The 18680-nt window shown below is 40.5% G+C and overlaps 1 protein-coding gene across 8 annotated transcripts in view; it reads left to right on the plus strand.

Annotated features, from left to right (window-relative positions):
* Positions 1 to 18680, plus strand: part of LOC129700290 (centrosomal protein of 170 kDa protein B-like) — a 74725-nt gene that overhangs the window by 41336 nt on the left and 14709 nt on the right. For 6 of the 8 annotated variants that reach the window (XM_055640638.1, XM_055640636.1, XM_055640642.1 and 3 more), the window contains exons 10-13: positions 2123 to 2323; positions 5071 to 5188; positions 5283 to 7175; positions 11576 to 11792. In XM_055640638.1, coding sequence (XP_055496613.1) covers positions 2123 to 2323; positions 5071 to 5188; positions 5283 to 7175; positions 11576 to 11792 — 2429 coding nt within the window. The remainder of the gene's footprint in view (positions 1 to 2122; positions 2324 to 5070; positions 5189 to 5282; positions 7176 to 11575; positions 11793 to 18680) is intronic. The other 2 variants (XM_055640641.1, XM_055640644.1) reach the window with 2 other exon arrangements.

Raw genomic sequence — 18680 nt, forward strand, 5'->3', positions numbered from 1 at the left:
TTCTTTTTTTTTTCTTATTTCACCTCTTTTTGTTTTCTCTCTCGGGCTATACAGCTTTATGGGCTCTTTTTCTCTATTTTTCACAAACTAACAAAATCACTACTTTATATAATATTCTCTTTCTCTTTATTTCTTGCTTTTCTTACTTTTTTCTTACTATTAAATTTAAAATAAGAACTTGTACATGAAATGTAATATGCTATTCATGCCTTATATTATTGTACACTGCTTCTAATAAAAATATTAAAAAATAAATTAAAAAAAAAAAAAATTAAATGTCTCACCTGGGGGTAACTAAGTCACTTTCTCACGTACTCTGGATATAGTCATACAGTGTGGAAATGGGCCCTTTGGCCGAACTTGCCCACGCCAACCAACGTGCCCCATCTATCCTAGTCCTACCTGCCTGCCTTTGGTCCATATCGCACTAAACCTACACTATCCGTGTAGATGTCTAAATGTTTCTTAAACATTGAGATAGTGCCTGCATCAACGACCTCCTCCGGCAACTCATTCCATACACCCACTCACTATCCTTTGTGTAAAAAAGGTTACCCCCTCAAGTTCCCATTAAATCTTAGGCAACCCTATAGATAATGTTGGGAATGCCACACTTTTACATGTGTTGCATGCTGGAAATGTCCTTCCTAAAGTTATTCCCTCATTTATTTTAGATAGGTAAAGCAGGATTTTGACTGATTAGTCAATGAATAAGTATTTGTTCAAGCCAAGATGGTAGGATGGGATGAGCTTCCCATGCTGTCATTTTGTCCGTTTTGGTGGTGGAGATGACCGGTTCTTTTTGTGAATTAAGGGCCTGTCCCACGAGCATGCGACTGCATGCGGCAAGCGTGACCTAAAGGGCCGGTCCCACCAGCATGTGCCTGCATGCGGCAAGCGTGACCTAACGTGGTCGCTTGAGACGTATGGCCTCGCGGGGCCGGTCCCACTTCAATCGCCGGAGCCGTATGGAGTTGTGCAGAGCGGGTCCTGACATTGCGCAGGGCTCCGAAAAACTGACCGTGTTTAAAAATTCCTCGCGGCAACGGCCTGCCGGCCCGCAGCCACCTCGACGCCGTGTCACTCACTCGACCTCCACGCGGCTCCGGCTTCTGGTTTGGTCGCACTTGCCGCATGCAGGCGCATGCTGGTGGGACCGGCCCTTAAGTCGCGCTTGCCGCATGGACTCACATGCTCGTGGGACAGGCCCTTGAGGTTAGCCTATTTCTGTTGGATTCCTCCATCTCCTGTATTCTAATTGGTGGCTGTACAACACTTATTAATTGTTTTCTATGCTACACTGGGATGTTGCAATATTGTATCATCTGTCCAACTGAAGGCCCATTTCACTGGAAATTAATACATGATCAGAAGAATTATTTCTGAGAGATTTATAGGATTTCAGAAAAATATAGGAACAACATGGTGGTCATAGAAACTCATGTGAAAAAACTGTAAAGTCAGCCCATGATTCAATTGCATGAAGATGTATATTTTGGACATGAATGGAGGCATTTATTATTTCTATGCCTTTACTCTCTTGTGTACCTTGTCAGCAGAGGAATCTGGCAAAAAACCTTCCCTGTCTTTCTCCAACATTGCTCTGTTATGAATGTCTGATTTATAAAAAAAAAAAACGATTTTGTTTCTATCCTTACCAGACTCCCAGGATCATCAAATAGGGCAACATAGCTAAGATCAGAAATTCAAATTTGCAAAGTTGAAACCTTTTCAAGGGTTGGCGTATTCCTTATGGTATTTTCAATAACCTAATGTTTTTTAAGCACTTTCAAAAGAATGTCTTAAAAAAAATGTTTTTGAATATTCAGATAATTAAAACTGGATCTCCCAATAAGCACAAACAATATTAACTACAGCAACCAATACAATTACATGATCAACAAGGTGACTTCATAAAGCAGAGCCAAATAAGGTCAATTTAAATGATGAGGGAGTTCCAGAAATGATTGCTTCATACATTTATGAATTTGATGCATGTTGATGTAAGCGCAAAATGTTCAACCTTTGTCCCCATCAATTGACTTGGCTTTGTGGTTAATAAATTAATATATTGCTTGTTTGAAAAGCTGTGGCTTATTAACTCTTATTTGTCTTTAACCAGGTGTTTGGTGTTTTTGAATCACCTGACTTTTCCGGAATTAACTCTGAAATTTATAGACCTGTAATCTGTGATGAAGATTCTCCTACACTAAGGGATGAGGATAATGTGTGTAATCAAAATGCTAGCACCATTTACCAGCAAACACCTACATTACAGGCGTATCGCACTACAGCCATTACTGGCTCTGATATTGTGCCACAGGTAATGGTCAGATCCGATTAGCTTATTGTCATAGACACCAGGGTGCAATTAAATTCCTTGTATTACAATGCAGCCAATCCTCATGTTATAGCAGGTCAAGGAATGAAAATTAACCCTTGCGGAATTCACAAATCACTACCAAAAGATCTGAGATACTGAATAAATGCTGTCATGAAATATACGTGAAGAAAAAGCCCATATAAATAAAAATGTTGGTTCTGTTCAACTCTCATTCCTTGAAGCACGCACCGATGATGTGGCTTTGTGTTATGGAAACTCGCAATACAGTTGGTTTTCTGGGATTGCAAATGCCCCCGCCCCTTCCCGTTAAAGCAGATGTCTAGTTTATGGGTCTCTAGCCATTAAAATAAAGTGTTAACCTTGTAGTCCTTCAACAGGAGGCAAAGATAATTTCACGAAGAAGTTCATGTAATAGCATTTTCTGCATGATGTGCAGGTAGTGTGCTTTTGGTAGAATTTCTTCAAGCTACTGCCATCATCGCTTAATGTTCTGCCTCTGGGGTTCTAAGGGCAACATTTATTTCTTGACCATTACCATTTAAGCAGATAAACTGGAGTCTTAACATGGGTGACATGCCTGATGACCGTTACAGTTGATAAGACGTTGGTGTTGTCACATTTGCAGCATTGCGCTCAGTTTTGGTCACCCTGCTATATGAAGGACGTCTTTAAGAGGGAAAGAATGCAAAGAAGATTTACGAGTATGTTGCCAGGATTTGAGAGCCCTAGCTGTTGGGAGAGGTTGGGCAGGCTGGGGCTGAGCTCAGGAAGGGAGACCAAGGTGCTGGTGAAGGAGATGAGGCCACTACCTTCTGTGGCAGAGAATTCCACAAATCACAACTCTGGGTGAAAAGGTTTTTTCTCATCTCAGTGCTAGGCAAAGAGCCATTTCAGGTAACATTTTTTGTAAATATGTTTTTAGCTGTATGAGGTCATTTATTGAAACATCAGATTATTAAGGGTTTGGACGCGCTAGAGGCAGGAAACATGTTCCCGATGTTGGGGGAGTCCAGAACCAGGGGCCACCGTTTAAGAATAAGGGGTAAGCCATTTAGAACGGAGATGAGGAAATACTTTTTCACACAGTTGTGAGTCTGTGGAATCCTCTGCCTCAGATGGCGGTGGAGGCCCATTCTCTGGATGCTTTCAAGAGAGAATTAGATAGAGCTCTAAAAGATAGCAGTCAAGAGATATGGGGAGAAGACAGGAACGGGGTACTGATTGTGGATGATCAGCCATGATCACAGTGAATGGCGGTGCTGGCTCGATGGGCCGAATGGCATACTCTTGCACCTTTTGTCTATTTCATGAAATATATATCTTTATTTTACTGCGTCAAAAAGTCTGCTTCTGTTATGTAAACTACCAGCAGAAAGCTTGAGAATCATTTTCAATTTATTGAAAAAGCAGGAGCTTTCGTGGGTGATGCCCCCGGACCCCCACTGGGGCACTGCCCCTGAACTCCGCCGGGGGCCTAGCCAGCTTCCTGGACCCCTGGCCAATACTTCCTACTTTGTTTCTGGAGGTGAATATCATGCTTGTAGATTTAAGATGATAGGGGCAATATTTAATAGAAACCCGAGAGGCAACTTCTTCACTCAGGAAAGACACTTGGACAGGAACATGGATAGGAAACATTTAGAGGTATGGGTCAAATGTGGGCAGCTTGAATTAGCTTATATAGGGCATGTAGCTCTGCATGGAAGATTTGGGCCGAAGGACATGTGTTCGTGCTACAGTGCCCTCCATATTGTTTGGAACAAAGATCCATCATTTATTTATTTGCCTCTGTGCTCCACAATTTTGGATTTGTAATAGAAAAAATCACACGTGGTTAAAGTGCACATTTTTATTAATGTGAGAATAATGTGAGATTTTATTACAGGCCATTTTTATACATTTTGGTTGCACCATGTTGAAAGCTAAAGCAACAAAGGAGTTTTTCAAAGCTAAAAAATTGTAATTTCATGAGTGGCCAAGTCAATCACCCGATCTGAACTCAATTAAGTATGCGTTTTGTGTGCTGAAGAGAAAGCTGAAGGGGACTAGCCCCCAAAACAAGCACAAGCTAAAGATGGCTGCAATACAGGCCTGGCAGAGCATTACCAGAGACGACACCCTGCGACTGGTGATGTCCATGAATCACAGACTTCAAGCAGTCATTGCATGCAAAGGATATGCAACAAAATATTAAACACGACTATTTTAATTTACATGACATTGCTGTGTCCTAAACATTATGGTGCCCTGAAATGGGGGGACTATGTATAAATATTGCTGTAATTTCTACATGGTGAAACCAAAATGTATAAAAATGGGCTTTAATAAAATCTGACAATGCACTTTAACCTCATGTGATTTTTTTTTCTACTACAAATCTGAAATTGTGGAGTACAGAGGCAAATAAATAAATGATGGGTCTTTGTCCCAAACATTATGGAGGGCACTGTAGATGACTCTATGACTATGACCCCCATCTATGATTGCATACCAACAAAGCTGAAGTTGTCTCTGAGAAATAGCTTGGCATGCTGCTGCATTGCGAGGGAATAAACACGAGACAAAATCCCATCTTCCATCCAGTCATGTGGCACTACAATTTAACGAAAAAATATAAATTTTTGAGAAATTCTAGGCCCACTATGAATGAGAATTTAAGGTAATTAATCAGGCATAGCTTTACAAGATGCATTCAATACTTTGTATCTTCTTGGTACAAATTCTAGGTGCGTCCAGTTGGCCCCATATACCCGGCATCTCAGAAGTGGGTCTCAAGATGGGCAAGCCTGGCTGATGGCTATAATGGCACGGTGCCAGTTACTGGGTTCCAGGACCTTCAAGGGAGTGAGTATTCAAGTTAGTGATGACTTAGACCAAGTTGCAATAATACCATCATTTGTTCCCACTCTTATCTTCTCTCCATATTTATCTATTGTAGAAGATGCAGCTACAGTTGATATTGGAACGTACAGCAAGAGCATTGAAACCCTGGATTCAGATGCAGCGTCAACAACCAGCCAGTCGTCACGGAAACGTCGAACACTTCCACAGTTGCCACCCAGTGAAAAACTTGATATTCCAAAAGCAAAAGACTTTCTACAGCAACGCTCTCCTCCTAGTTCTGAATCAATAAAGAAATTAGAAATGGATTTACGGTCCTTTCCACAGCCTCAAGAAAGATTGTTTATCCGTGAAGACAAAGACTTGGAGCCTGACAGTTTAAGCGATGATGATAAGCCTGATGACTCTTCCCATGTTGTAAAAGGGAAGGGTAGGAAGTATAGAATTTCCAGGGCCATTAGGAAATTGCATCAAGACCAGACGTGGAATGATCAGGGGACATCTGAGGAAGGGCCACTGGTGACTGATGCATACACACAATGCACAGCCAAAGAGCTTTCAGATTCAAGTGGCACTAAATGCATCTCAGAACATGATCTGAAATCGGCTTTGTATAGTACAAAAGAAAAAATGTTGGAAAGCCCTTCTAATCAAACTTCAGTAGCTAAAGTGATATTAACAAACTTTGAAAAAAAGACTAAAGAACGGGATTTTAGCTCAAAATCATCTACTGTTTCATCCTCTACAAGATGGTCATCTGGTCTGGATATCAATAAGACTGTTATGGAAAGCATTGATACAATTAGCTCCACCAGTAAAACAACTCGAATAAATAATAGAAGTCCCTCACAGGAAAGAAAGAAGATGTCGACAAGAGATTCCCGCGTATCTGTTATTAGACAAGAAAGCTTTACTAAAGACAGACCAAGTATTGATACTGCAACTTATAAAGTTCCTACTATTTCAAGCCAGATGTCAGTTAAAGATCATACAAGAAGCTCCCACAGAACAGAAAGCACAGAGGACACTCATCTCTTTCTGAAGGATACCGAAGATGCAATGGCAGCCTTAGAAGCAAAGCTCCAGTCTCAAGACTTCCATTTTAGTCAACAAGAAAGTAATTCCCATGTCCAAGGTGATTCCTTCTCTGGAGAATCAGATAATGACACAACCAGTTCTGTAAGTTTGAAAAGTAAAAATACAACTAGTTCTGTGCAGAAACAGAAAAACGTAACTGGTGCGCACAAAGGGAAAACGGCCACATCAGTTCAAGGGCATCCACAGCAGGCCAATGCTCGGGAAAGACTGTCGGAGAAGCGCCGAGCCCAGGTTCTGGATTCGTCCAATAAATCGGACAGTAGTCGGCGTTTTCAGTTGAAACGTAGCACAGGATCACGTGGCTCCACAGACTTCACTGACGACGAGAGGTCCACCAGCCTTCCGTATGTACCAACAACAGACACAGTCTCTTCTGATCAGGAGCACTCTCAGACCAGTAAATCTCAAATGCGCAAAAGATTTTCTGGTTCTCTGCGCACAAAGGAGGATTTGAACAAGACAGCGAAAGCTTCAGTGCAAACAACTCTAACCCGTTCGAACAGCCTCTCGACGCCCAGGCCAACCAGAGCATCTCTGCTGCGCCGGGCTCGGCTCGGTGATGCCTCAGACAATGAGGGTGCAGATGTGGACAAATCTTCATTGGCTTCAGAATTGTCCACCACAAGTTCTACCTCTTCAAAGCAGCCAACTGATAAGAAATTATCGCGGCTTGATATGCTGGCGCTGCCACGGAAACGAGCAGGTTCACTCACTGTAAACAGCGACACGGAAACTTCAGTGCTGAGGAGCAGCTTTAGTATGAAAAGTGTGGATTTAACTGCTACAAGTCGCAAGTCAACCAGCACTGATTCAAAAACTGCATCCAGAAAAACTACTACAAACACAGTGAAACAGACGAGAGGTCGTGGTAATGGTACAAAATCAGCTTCTAGTGAGTATATTCTTAAAGAATATCAGAAGTACATAATTTCCATTGACCTATGTTTCAACTTTTTGAGCAAATCTCCATAACCTGCAACTGTCCATATGTTTACCCAGGTATTTTCCTCTGAATCCAACTCGTTTTTGTTACCCAGTCCCCCCTGAGATCTGTTTTTATTCCCATTTGAGTCCTTCCACATGCTCGGTGGTGCCCCCCCGTTTCATTTATCTCTATCTTGATCATTTTGACCTCCAGAGGCTCTTATCTCTTCCTATTCTGTAGTTTAATTTAGTTTGGAGAGACAGTGCGGAAACAGGGCTATCGGCCCACTGAGTCTGCGCCGACCAGTGATCACCCCGTACGTTAGTACTATCCTACACATTAGGGCAATTTACAATTTAGCCAAAGCCAATTAACTTACAAACCTGTACGTCTTTGGAGTGTGGGACAAAACCAGAGCACCTGGAGAAAACCCATGCAGGTCACGGGTTGAAACTCCATTTAAAAAGCACACGCAGTCAGTTTCGAACCTGGGTCTCTGGCGCTCTAAGGCAGCAACTCTACCGCTGCGCCACTGTACCACCCATCATTGCATCTCCATGCCTCTCTCAGCTTTCTTCATTGTATGGTATACATTTTCTGTATGTCCTTCCCACTCTTTTCCACACAGCCCCCTAACTTGGCGGGATGCTGGAGGCGACTGTTCTTGACAATTATACACCATCCTTCCTGAACCATGGGGCAATCATGAGCTCTCCTGGTCCTCATTTGTTCTTGCATAAAGTCTTCAAAGTACAGAATCTACTAACTTTCCAACCAAGTGCTTCACAATTACAGCAAACTTGATTTTAGCCCTTTGTTTTTATCAATAAGCTCTTGATTTGCAGCCTTCCAATTATATCCATCTTTAATGTCTCCCTCAACAGAAAAAAATCTTCATATGCTGCCCTGTCCACTCTGATGACAAATGAGGCCAAACCTAAATGTCTCTTGCTTACACACCCATCACTATATCAATTAACAGATCAATGTGAAGCTTTAAGACCCTCATAAAGAATTCATGAACAGGTGGAAATAAAACTTGCATTTGATTAATGTGCAAATTGGAGAGCCTTTTCACTCTTCCTGATATTATAATGTCTAAAAAACACAAAATACAGCTATGACTATCACAATAATCCAATTTTTATAACACATTTATGGTTTAGCCAATCTAGAGAGTTTCTGTCAATGTATCAAATGAAAGACACTTGCTATCTATCTTCTCTCATGATCAAAAACAAGACAATTTTCTTCAGAAAAGTAAAATCCAAAGCCTTAACTGCCTTCATCTTGCTGAAAGTCAGCAAGCATAGTCTGAGATTAGTCTCCCTATCCTCAAACAGAATTGACTTTCCAAAGCAATGCTTGCCTGACCAACAGCTCTATGAAATGATATTCAACCTTTGTTATACTTACTTTGTCTGCTTAATCCTAATTCATCTCCTAATCTATGATTTGTGAAGCTTTTAAAATCTTTAGACTTTAGCATTACAGCGTGGAAACGGGCCCTTCAGCCCACAGAGTGCGCGCTGACCAGCGATCACCTTGTACACTAGCAATGTCGTACATAGTAGAAACAATTTATAGAAGCCAATTAACCCACAAGCCTGTACGTCTTTGGAGTGTGTGAGGAAACTGGAGCACCAGGAGGAAACCTACACGGCCACAGTGAGAAAGTTCAAACTCTGTACAGGCAACACCCGTAGTCAGAATCAAACCCGAGTCTCTGGCGCTGCAAGGCAGCAACTCTACTGCTGCACTGTTGTGCTGCCCATTGAGTATGGTTCAATGGTGGGTTGCAAATGGTTTGAATGTATCAGTACACCCAAGGGGAAGAATAGTTTTACATAACTGGGTCATGTTGAAAATTATTATTCGCAACTTGGGCTGCAAGACAAATGTTATGAATTTTTTGTTAACAGGTAGAGTGATATTTCAAAGGGGAATAAATATTTTGTCAATTATCGATTATGCTTGGGCTTTTGTAAAGTTTTTTTTAATGCGTTTCTCACCTTCTAAATGGGTGCAGAGCAGGAACCTAATGAGAAATTAACAAATTCCAAATTCCATAAAAATGTTACTACACATTAATATAGCAGCTTACAAAATTTATCATATAAACTTTGTAATTGCATTATTTTCATAGTATTCATTGAATAAATCAAGGAATTAGTTAACTGAAAAAGGATTAGCATTAGCAGATGTCTTGTAAAGGACAAGTTTTTATTTCACATTCTTAACTACTCTGATTAACTATTACCTCTGACTAACATAATCTGATTAACCTTATCACAAGGTTTATTAATAACTATTATTTCGGTGACAAGTTATGGTATTCTATTACTAAAGAAAATTGTAGGTACTTATTGAGCATGATGAAGTAATGTTTTGCTTTTTCATATACTAATCTATTGTAAGTCTCTAGCCATTTTATAACCAGATTCTTACAAATGGAGATTAAAACTCGGGTTTTGTGCTTCAACTGCATTTTTTACTTTTATTTCACTTCTCAGCTGGCTTAAGTTGCTTATGTTGTTTAAAAATATTATATTTCATTTGTCTGGCGAGAGGATTAGTGTCTCATTACTATTCATAATAAAAAAACATATAGTGTTTGCAATACTAATAATACCATTCAATGGCTATCGAGTATGATAATCGGCCCAGATACATGTCTTAAGAGTACCGTATTGATTGCTAAGCATTATTTGATGTAATTTTCAAAGAAATGCATAGAGGGAGGCCCAGGGTTATGTTAAAGGTAATAGGATGTTTAATAACACAATGAGAACAGAACTATCTTTAGATGTAGAGTGCCAGAGCAAAGGAGTTATTTAGTTTTGTTTAGATATATAGCATGGAAACAGGCCCTTCGGCCCACCTGAGTTCATGCCCACCATCGATCACCCATTCACATTAGTTCTATGTTATCCCACTTTCTCATTCACTCCCTATACATTAGGGGCAATTTACAGATGCTAATTAACCTGCAATCCACACGACTTTGGGATGTGGGTGGAAACCAGATCACTGGGGGAAACCCACTTGGTCACAGGTGCAAACTCCATACAGACAACACCTAAGGTCAGGATTGAACCTGGGTTTCTGGCACTGTGAGGCAGCAGCTCTACCAGCTGCACTACTATGCCATCCTTATCTGTGACCTATTAAAAAGACATATTTGCTGCACCTCACCTGGGGTGTTAAGTCTCAAATTAAGAAAGGTATGATTACAAAAGAGGAGGTACAGAAGAACTAGAATAGCTGCAGGAATAGGATTTGACATTCCTGAATAGACTGGAGAAGCTGAAGCGGTTCTATGTAGAACAGAGATAGTTTGGCAGAAGTTTGGTGAAGCTGTTTAAAAAATGGCACAGATTTTAAATAATTGGCAAAAGAACCAGAGGCGACTTAAGGACAAATTTGTTTTAACCGAATGGATGGTTAGGTTTTGGAATGTACTTGGTTGATTTGTGGATGTCAATTTAATCAGAGCTTCTTAAAAGAAAACACCTGCCACGGATAGCACCTATTACTTCCACGGGGAAAGAATTCCACTAGAAGTAGTAATTCTGTAGATCAGAGAGCATCCGCAGAGAAAGAAAGGGTCAACATTTTGGTTCAAAGAACTGTGATCTGCCATCCATGTTGATTTTATTGAAAGGTATGTTCTCTTGTTCCAGTCTTACTCCCTCCAGTGAAACAGATTTTTGCCTATCTACTCCCACAGCTTCTTTCAAAATCTTAAAGACCAAATTGAATCACTCCGTAACTTGTATAGAATACAAAAAAAAGTAACTTTTCTATATCATATCGTTGATGCCCAGATCACATTCTGGTGCTACTTTCATTCCGAGTCCAACTGAACTTTGATAAGGAACATTTCCCAAAACTTTGTGCAGTATTACGGGTACAGCAAATGTATTCTATTTTATATCCTTAAGTTGTTAAAATTACAATATTCTATTTGCTCATTTTGTTTTTTTTTACCTAAACCTGTATGTTTTGGTAATTCATATGCAGACTTGGGCCATTGCTGTGGCTGTTCATATTTTTCTGTTGTTTCCATCCTCGCTATACTGTACCAGAGTGGTCTTACCAAGGCCAAGGAATCATTCATATTTCCCAGATGTTTATTGAAACAATAAATCTCAGTGCTGACGTTATTTTTTTAAATAGGAAGATGATTTAAATGGGATATACAGAAGGAGGCAAAATTGTATTTGTAAAAAGTTGTGTGAATTGATCACCAAATATCTGACCAGTCTCCATTTGTAAGAATTATCTGTTTTTGTATAAATCTTGGGTTGTTCTATCTTTGTTCTTTTATCACCTTTTTCTTTGTTCAAAACTAATTCTTTTACAAGACTCAAGATGGAGGCAACAAACTTCAGATTACACTTCTACTTCAGAGGAGGAGTATAACTCAAATCACACTTCTCCTAAACACAACCGCTTGCATGCCTCAACAGCTACCCACAGCAGTAGAGCACAATCTTCCAATTCAGGGAGAACAAGACAAAACGTGAATGATGTTGACGATCCGTATGAAAACTGGACTACACACAGTGCAGAAATTGCAAGGTATTGTGAATTTTGCTTTTTACCATTGCTCCTGGAACTGAAAACCTATGATGTGTATTTTAGATGTGTATTTTTCTTTCCCTTTCTACCTTCCTCAATATCATGCATCATCTGATGTAAGGATCATAGGTTGTGGTTGCTCCTGATTTGCTCGTATCCTTCCCGTTAATGCAGCTGTTAAATATGCTGGTAGAGCCCCAGTCTGATATCTTTCCCCGAGAGGAAATGCCTATCCACGTGACCTATACCCCCACGGTTGCTTGCAAGATGACAATAAAGGTTGATTGATTGATTGATTGATTGATGGCAAAGATGATATCAGAAATCTATCAACCGAAATTACGGACAAAATCAGGAGCTGATATAACACACCAAGTACTTATAACTCATATTTGATGATAGGCTGAATTCTGTATATTTTTCTTTAAATTATTACTCTTTTAAAAAGAAAGCATTAGATGTCATAAATGTTATCAATTTCATTGTTGGCATGGGGACCCTTAAGTGGTGTCTTTCTCTGTGCAAAGCTCCTATGCGGATGCCAGTTTCAGAGGACGTCCCGCATTAATTTTGTTGAAAATACCAAAGACTGTAAATTTTAAAAGGTCTTAAAACCTCTCTTTATATCTGTCCTTGCAATAATGTGATTTCTGATGTTCCATAATTTTTAATTCTCATGTATATTTGCACTCCCAAATGTCGCAGTGCAAGTGATGTAAATTAATTCAAAGTACCCTGTGTGGAAGAATTGAGTAAAACATTTTCCTAACCTTGAACAAAAAAACGAACATACTTGTGTTTGAGATTTCCAACATCTGCAATTTTTGTGTTTTCATTCCTAAGCTTGTGTCCACCCCCCCCCCCCCCCCCCCCCCCCCCCCCCCCCCCCCCCCCCCCCCCCCCCCCCCCCCCCCCCCCCCCCCAAAAGAACCCCCCCCCCCCCCCCCCCCCCCCCCCCCCCCCCCCCCTTTAGTCAGCACAACTCTTTTTCCAAGATAAATTAGAAAAACAGACCACTATCTTTGACACTGTATACCATAATATTGCAATGATGCACCATGTCTCTTCTGTGTTATTACTTTTGGAAGTTAACTGATTGCCGATGAAATTCTAATTGCCATGTAAATGGTTGCAGAACTATTAATTGGAACTCGGCCAAATAACTCAAATTATGTTTTTTGATAAAATTCATGTTGCATTCTTTGAAACTCCTAACCTTTTGATAGGATGAGTTACACTAGTATTTCAATGCAGTTTAAAATATATATATATAATTGAAGAAATAAATTGTCTCTTATTAAATACTTCTCTAGTTTGTGAAGAGATTAATGGTAAGGATTATTTTATAACCATATAACAATTACAGCACGGAAACAGGCCATCTCGGCCCTACAAGTCCGTGCCGAATAACTTTTTTTCCCTTAGTCCCACCTGCCCGCACTCATACCATAACCCTCCATTCCCTTCTCATCCATAAGCCTATCTAATTTATTTTTAAATGATACCAATGAACCTGCCTCCACCACTTCCACTGGAAGCTCATTCCACACCGCTACCACTCTGAGTAAAGAAGTTCCCCCTCATATTACCCCTAAACGTCTGTCCCTTAATTCTGAAGTCATGTCCTCTTGTTTGAATCTTCCCTATTCTCAAAGGGAAAAGCTTGTCCACATCAACTCTCTCTATCCCTCTCATCATTTTAAAGACCTCTATCAAGTCCCCCCTTAACCTTCTGCGCTCCAGAGAATAAAGACCTAACTTATTCAACCTATCTCTGTAACTTAGTTGATGAAACCCAGGCAACATTCTAGTAAATCTCCTCTGTACTCTCTCTATTTTGTTGACATCCTTCCTAAAATTGTACACCATACTCCAGATTTGGTCTCACCAATGCCTTGTACAATTTTAACATTACATCCCAGCTTCTATACTCAATGCTCTGATTTATAAAGGCTAGCATACCAAAAGCTTTCTTTACCACCCTATCTATATGAGATTCCACCTTCAAGGAACTGTGCCCGGTTATACCCAGATCCCTCTGTTCAACTGTATTCTTCAATTATTTACCATGTACGTCCTATTTTGATTTGTCCTGCCAAGGTGTAGCACCTCACATTTATCAGCATTAAACTCCATCTGCCATCTTTTCCAAATGGCCTAAATCACTCTGTAGACTTTGGAAATCCTCGTCATTATCCACAACACCCCCTATCTTGGTATCATCTGCATACTTACTAATCCAATTTACCACACCTTCATCCAGATCATTGATGTACATGACAAACAACAAAGGACCCAACACAGATCCCTGAGGCACCCCACTAGTCACCTGCCTCCAACCCGATAAACAGCCATCCACCATTACCCTCTGGCTTCTCCCATTCAGCCACTGTTGAATCCATCTTGCTATTCCTGCATTTATACCCACCAGTTGAACCTTCTTAACCAACCTTCCATGAGGAACCTTGTCAAAGGCTTACTAAAGTCCATATAGACAACATCCACTGCTTTACCCTCGTCAATTTCCCTAGTAACCTCTTCAAAAAATTCAAGAAGATTAGTCAAACATGACCTTCCAGGCACAAATCCATGTTGACTGTTCCTAATCAGACCCTGTTTATCTAGATGCTTATATATATTATCTCTAAGTATCTTTTCCATTAATTTGCCCACCACTGAAGTCAAACTAACAGGTTTATAATTGCTAGGTTTACTCTTAGAACCCTTTTTAAACAATGGAACAACATGCGCAGTACGCCAATCCTCGGGGACTATTCCCGTTTCTAATGACATTTGAAATATTTCTGTCATAGCCCCGGCTATTTCTACATTAACTTCCCTCAATGTCCTAGGGAATATCCTGTCAGGACCTGGAGACTTATCCACTTTTATATTTTTCAAAAGTGTCAGTACTTCTTTTACTTTGAACCTCATAGTATCCATAGCTACTCTACTAGTTTCCCTTAACTCACATAATTCAATATCCTTCTCCTTGGTGAATACCGAAGAAAAAAAATTGTTCAATATCTCCCCCATCTCTTTTGGCTCTGCAGATAACTGTCCACTCTGTCTCTCCAATGGACCAATTTTGTCCCTTCGTTATCCTCGTTTTCTTCTCTGCTCACTTTGGTCTCTGGAAACTTTCCCATTGGCATCAAATTATTGAGCAGTAATAAAATATTATGTACACAGGCCTGCTTTCCAGATGATTCCAATTGTGGTTGGAAATTCAAGAAAAACTAGTCTAAAAACTAACATTATCCATCTTTTTGGTTAAGAAAAGGTGACCATATTTAGTGATAGATAGACACAAAGTGTTGGATTAACCTAGCGGGTCAGGACTGTGTCTGAAGAAGGCTCCCGACCCAAAACGTCACCTAACCTTTTTCTCCAGCGCTGCTGTCTGACCCGCTGAGTTACTCCAGCACTTTGTGTCTATCTTTGGTATAAACCAGCATCTGCCGTTCTTTGTTTCTACATACTTGATGGTAGTCTTGATAAACCAGAAAACAGAACACATTAAATCTGCATGCATGATGACAACAACCTGGCCCTTAACTCCAAGAAGACCAAGGAGCTCATTGTAGACTTCAGGAAGTCCAGAGGTGGCACGCACACCCCCATCCACATTAACGGGACGGAGGTGGAACGTGTTTCTAACTTCAGGTTCCTGGGAGTCAACATCTCCGATGACCTCTCTTGGACCCACAATACCTCTACTCTGATCAAGAAGGCTCATCAGCGTCTCTTCTTCCTGAGGAGACTGAAGAAAGTCCATCTGTCTCCTCAGATCCTGGTGAACTTCTACCGCTGCACCATCGAGAGCATCCTTACCAACTGCATCACAGTATGGTATGGCAACTGCTCTGTCTCCGACCGGAAAGCACTGCAGAGGGTGGTGAAAATTGCCCAACGCATCACCGGTTCCACGCTCCCCTCCATTGAGTCTGTCCAAAGCAAGCGCTGTCTGCGGAGGGCGCTCAGCATCGCCAAGGACTGCTCTCACCCCAACCATGGACTGTTTACCCTCCTACCATCCGGGAGGCGCTACAGGTCTCTCCGTTGCCGAACCAGCAGGTCGAGGAACAGCTTCTTTCCGGCGGCTGTCACTCTACTAAACAACGTACCTCGGTGACTGCCAGTCACCCCCCCCCGGACACTTATTATTTATTTTTTATTCAAATCGTTTGCTATGTCGCTCTTCAAGGGAGATGCTAAATGCATTTCGTTGTCTCTGTACTGTACACTGACAATGACAATTAAAATTGAATCTGAATCTGAATCTGAATCTGTTTCACAGCCAATTGTCCGTGATGGAATGAGTTTTCCTGTTTTTCAGCATTGGTTTTGGGGGGAAAATAATATATTTAAGTTGAATAAACTGTTACCAATTAACTTTAAGTTCTTATTAAAAACTCCTTTAGGTGTTGGGATTTTCTAGGTATCTTGCAGGCAACAGTACAGTGAGTTAAGATTAGACCCTGTTCCAACGATATTCGACAATTATCTTAAAAACAGATTGCTGTGTTAACACCCTGTTTTAAAAATTATTGACTAATAGTGTGCCAACTAGTCAACTACCTAATTTGTTTTTTGAGACTATGAAATATTTAGATATTCTTAAAACTAAACATAAAATAAAAATATTTCAATGGAAAAAGTGCCTGAAGTCCGTTACTTCGGGGTGTATCGTTCACTCAAAAGTAGTTGCAGAACATGTTTTAATCTGATTGGTGCATAATTTCTGTGCTCATTATAAATATAGTTTCATTATTAAAAGTAATATGATAGATCACTAGTTTAACAAATCATATCAGTTTTATTAATATTTTAGTGAGGTGTATAACATTTTAATATATCACGATGTAATATAATTCAATTGGGGTTAAAGGGTCGTACAGTTTAGTTTATTGTCACATGTAACAAGGTACAGTGAAAAGCTTTTGTGTGCTAACCTGTCAGTGGAAAGACAATGATTACCATCGAGCTATCCACAGTGTACAGAACTATACAGAGCTATACAGCATGGAAATGGGTCCTTAGGGCAACCCTGTCCTTGCCGATTAAGTTGGTAGTCTGGCTTGGGCCCATTTACCTGCATTTTGCTCGCAGCCTTCAAAACTCTTCCTGTCCAAGTATCTGTCTAAATGTCTTTTAAAATGCCTAAATGTGCCCACTTCTATAGATTCCTCATGCAGGTCATTCCAGATATGGACTACTCTAAACTAAACTTAACCTTGCGTGAAATAGTTGCCTGAATCCCTCTTACATCTCTCCCTTCTTACCTTTAGCTGATGCCAACTAGTTTTAGAATCCTCTACTTTGGGGGGGGGGAGGGGGGGGGGATCCATGCTCCTCAAGATTTTATACACCTCAAAGAGGTAATCCTCAGCCTCCTGCCCTCAAGTCTCAGCTTATCCAACTTCAAGGGTCAAATGTTTAATTGTCATATGTACTGATGACAGAACAATTATATTCTTTCTTGCTGTAGGTTAACAGGTCTGGAAACAATAATATGCAGATAACATAAAATAATTCAAATATAATAACTTAATAACTGTAATACCAGGTAACCATAATAGTGCCAAAACGTGTAGTTTGGCTGTAGTGCAAACAAAGACACAGTCCATAGTAGATCGTAGTTGCTGAGGTTAATGTAATGTAATGCTCAAGAGCCTGATAGTTGCTGGGCCGAAACTGTTATTGTATCTGGTGGTCATGATTTCAGGTTCCTGTGCCATCTTCCCGATGGAAGTAGCGACATGAGCGCATGGCCAGGGTGGTGTGGGTTTTTGATATCAGCTGTCTTTTTGAGGCAGTGCCTCCTATAGATCACTTTGATGGTGGGGAGCTCAGTACCCGTGAAGGACCGGATAATATCTACCACTTTCTGTAATCCATTTCGTTCCTGGGCATTCAAGTTACAGAACCAGGCCCTGCCGCAACCATTGTTATGCTCTAATCTATGTCTGTAGAAGTTTGATAGTGTATTCATTGACATACCAAATCTCCTCAACCTTCTAAAGATGTACTGTTGAAGCGTTGATGAGCTTTCTTTGTGATTGCATCGATGTGTTGGGCCCAGGACAGATCAGAGATATTAATTCTCAGATACTTGAAGCTTTTGACTGTTTCCACAACGGTCCTGTGGATGATGACAGGCTTGTGGATCCTTTGCTTTCCCCTCCTGAAGTCAACAGTCAGTTCCTTTGTCTAGCTGGCGTTGAGAGCAAGATTGTTCTGGCACCATTCAATCAGATGATCGATCTTCCTCCTGTACTCTGACTCATCTTGACCTGTTCTTCCTCTATCAGCGGTGGTATCAACGATTAATTTAAAGATGGCGTTGGAGCCCTGTCTGAATACACAGTCATGGGTATAGAGAGAATTGTGCAGGGTACTGAGCACACAGCCCTGAATTGCTCTCCCTATAACCAAAATTTGCGTAACCTCGGGGTGAATCTCTTGGGCACTCTTTCCGACATATTGGGTTTTTGAGCCATGCATATAACATCCTGATTTTCCTGTTATAATGTGGCTGCTTCAGCTTGGATTCTGGAAGAACAAACATTGAGAGCTACCTCCCACTGTTAACATTAGTGAAATTGAATCCATTATACTCATCAGATTTGCACGTCACACAAAACAGGATTCACATCTTTATGGCTGACAAAATGCTGTTGAAGGTAGTGGTATAAACATTGGAAGTCAACTCATGGAAAACCTGTCCCAGGCAGCTGATTGAAACAAATGGCAATTGCTTTTGGTTGTGATAATGGATGCACTTAATTAATTAGGTCATGTAAAAAATGTTTTGACACATCATTCAAATCTACGTTGGTAGATTATTAAAGTGTATTTGTTTCAACATGAGTGTTTTTATTTCTA

Source organism: Leucoraja erinacea, chromosome 9 (genome assembly GCF_028641065.1).
Source record: "Leucoraja erinacea ecotype New England chromosome 9, Leri_hhj_1, whole genome shotgun sequence".
Classification (NCBI taxonomy): domain Eukaryota; kingdom Metazoa; phylum Chordata; class Chondrichthyes; order Rajiformes; family Rajidae; genus Leucoraja; species Leucoraja erinaceus.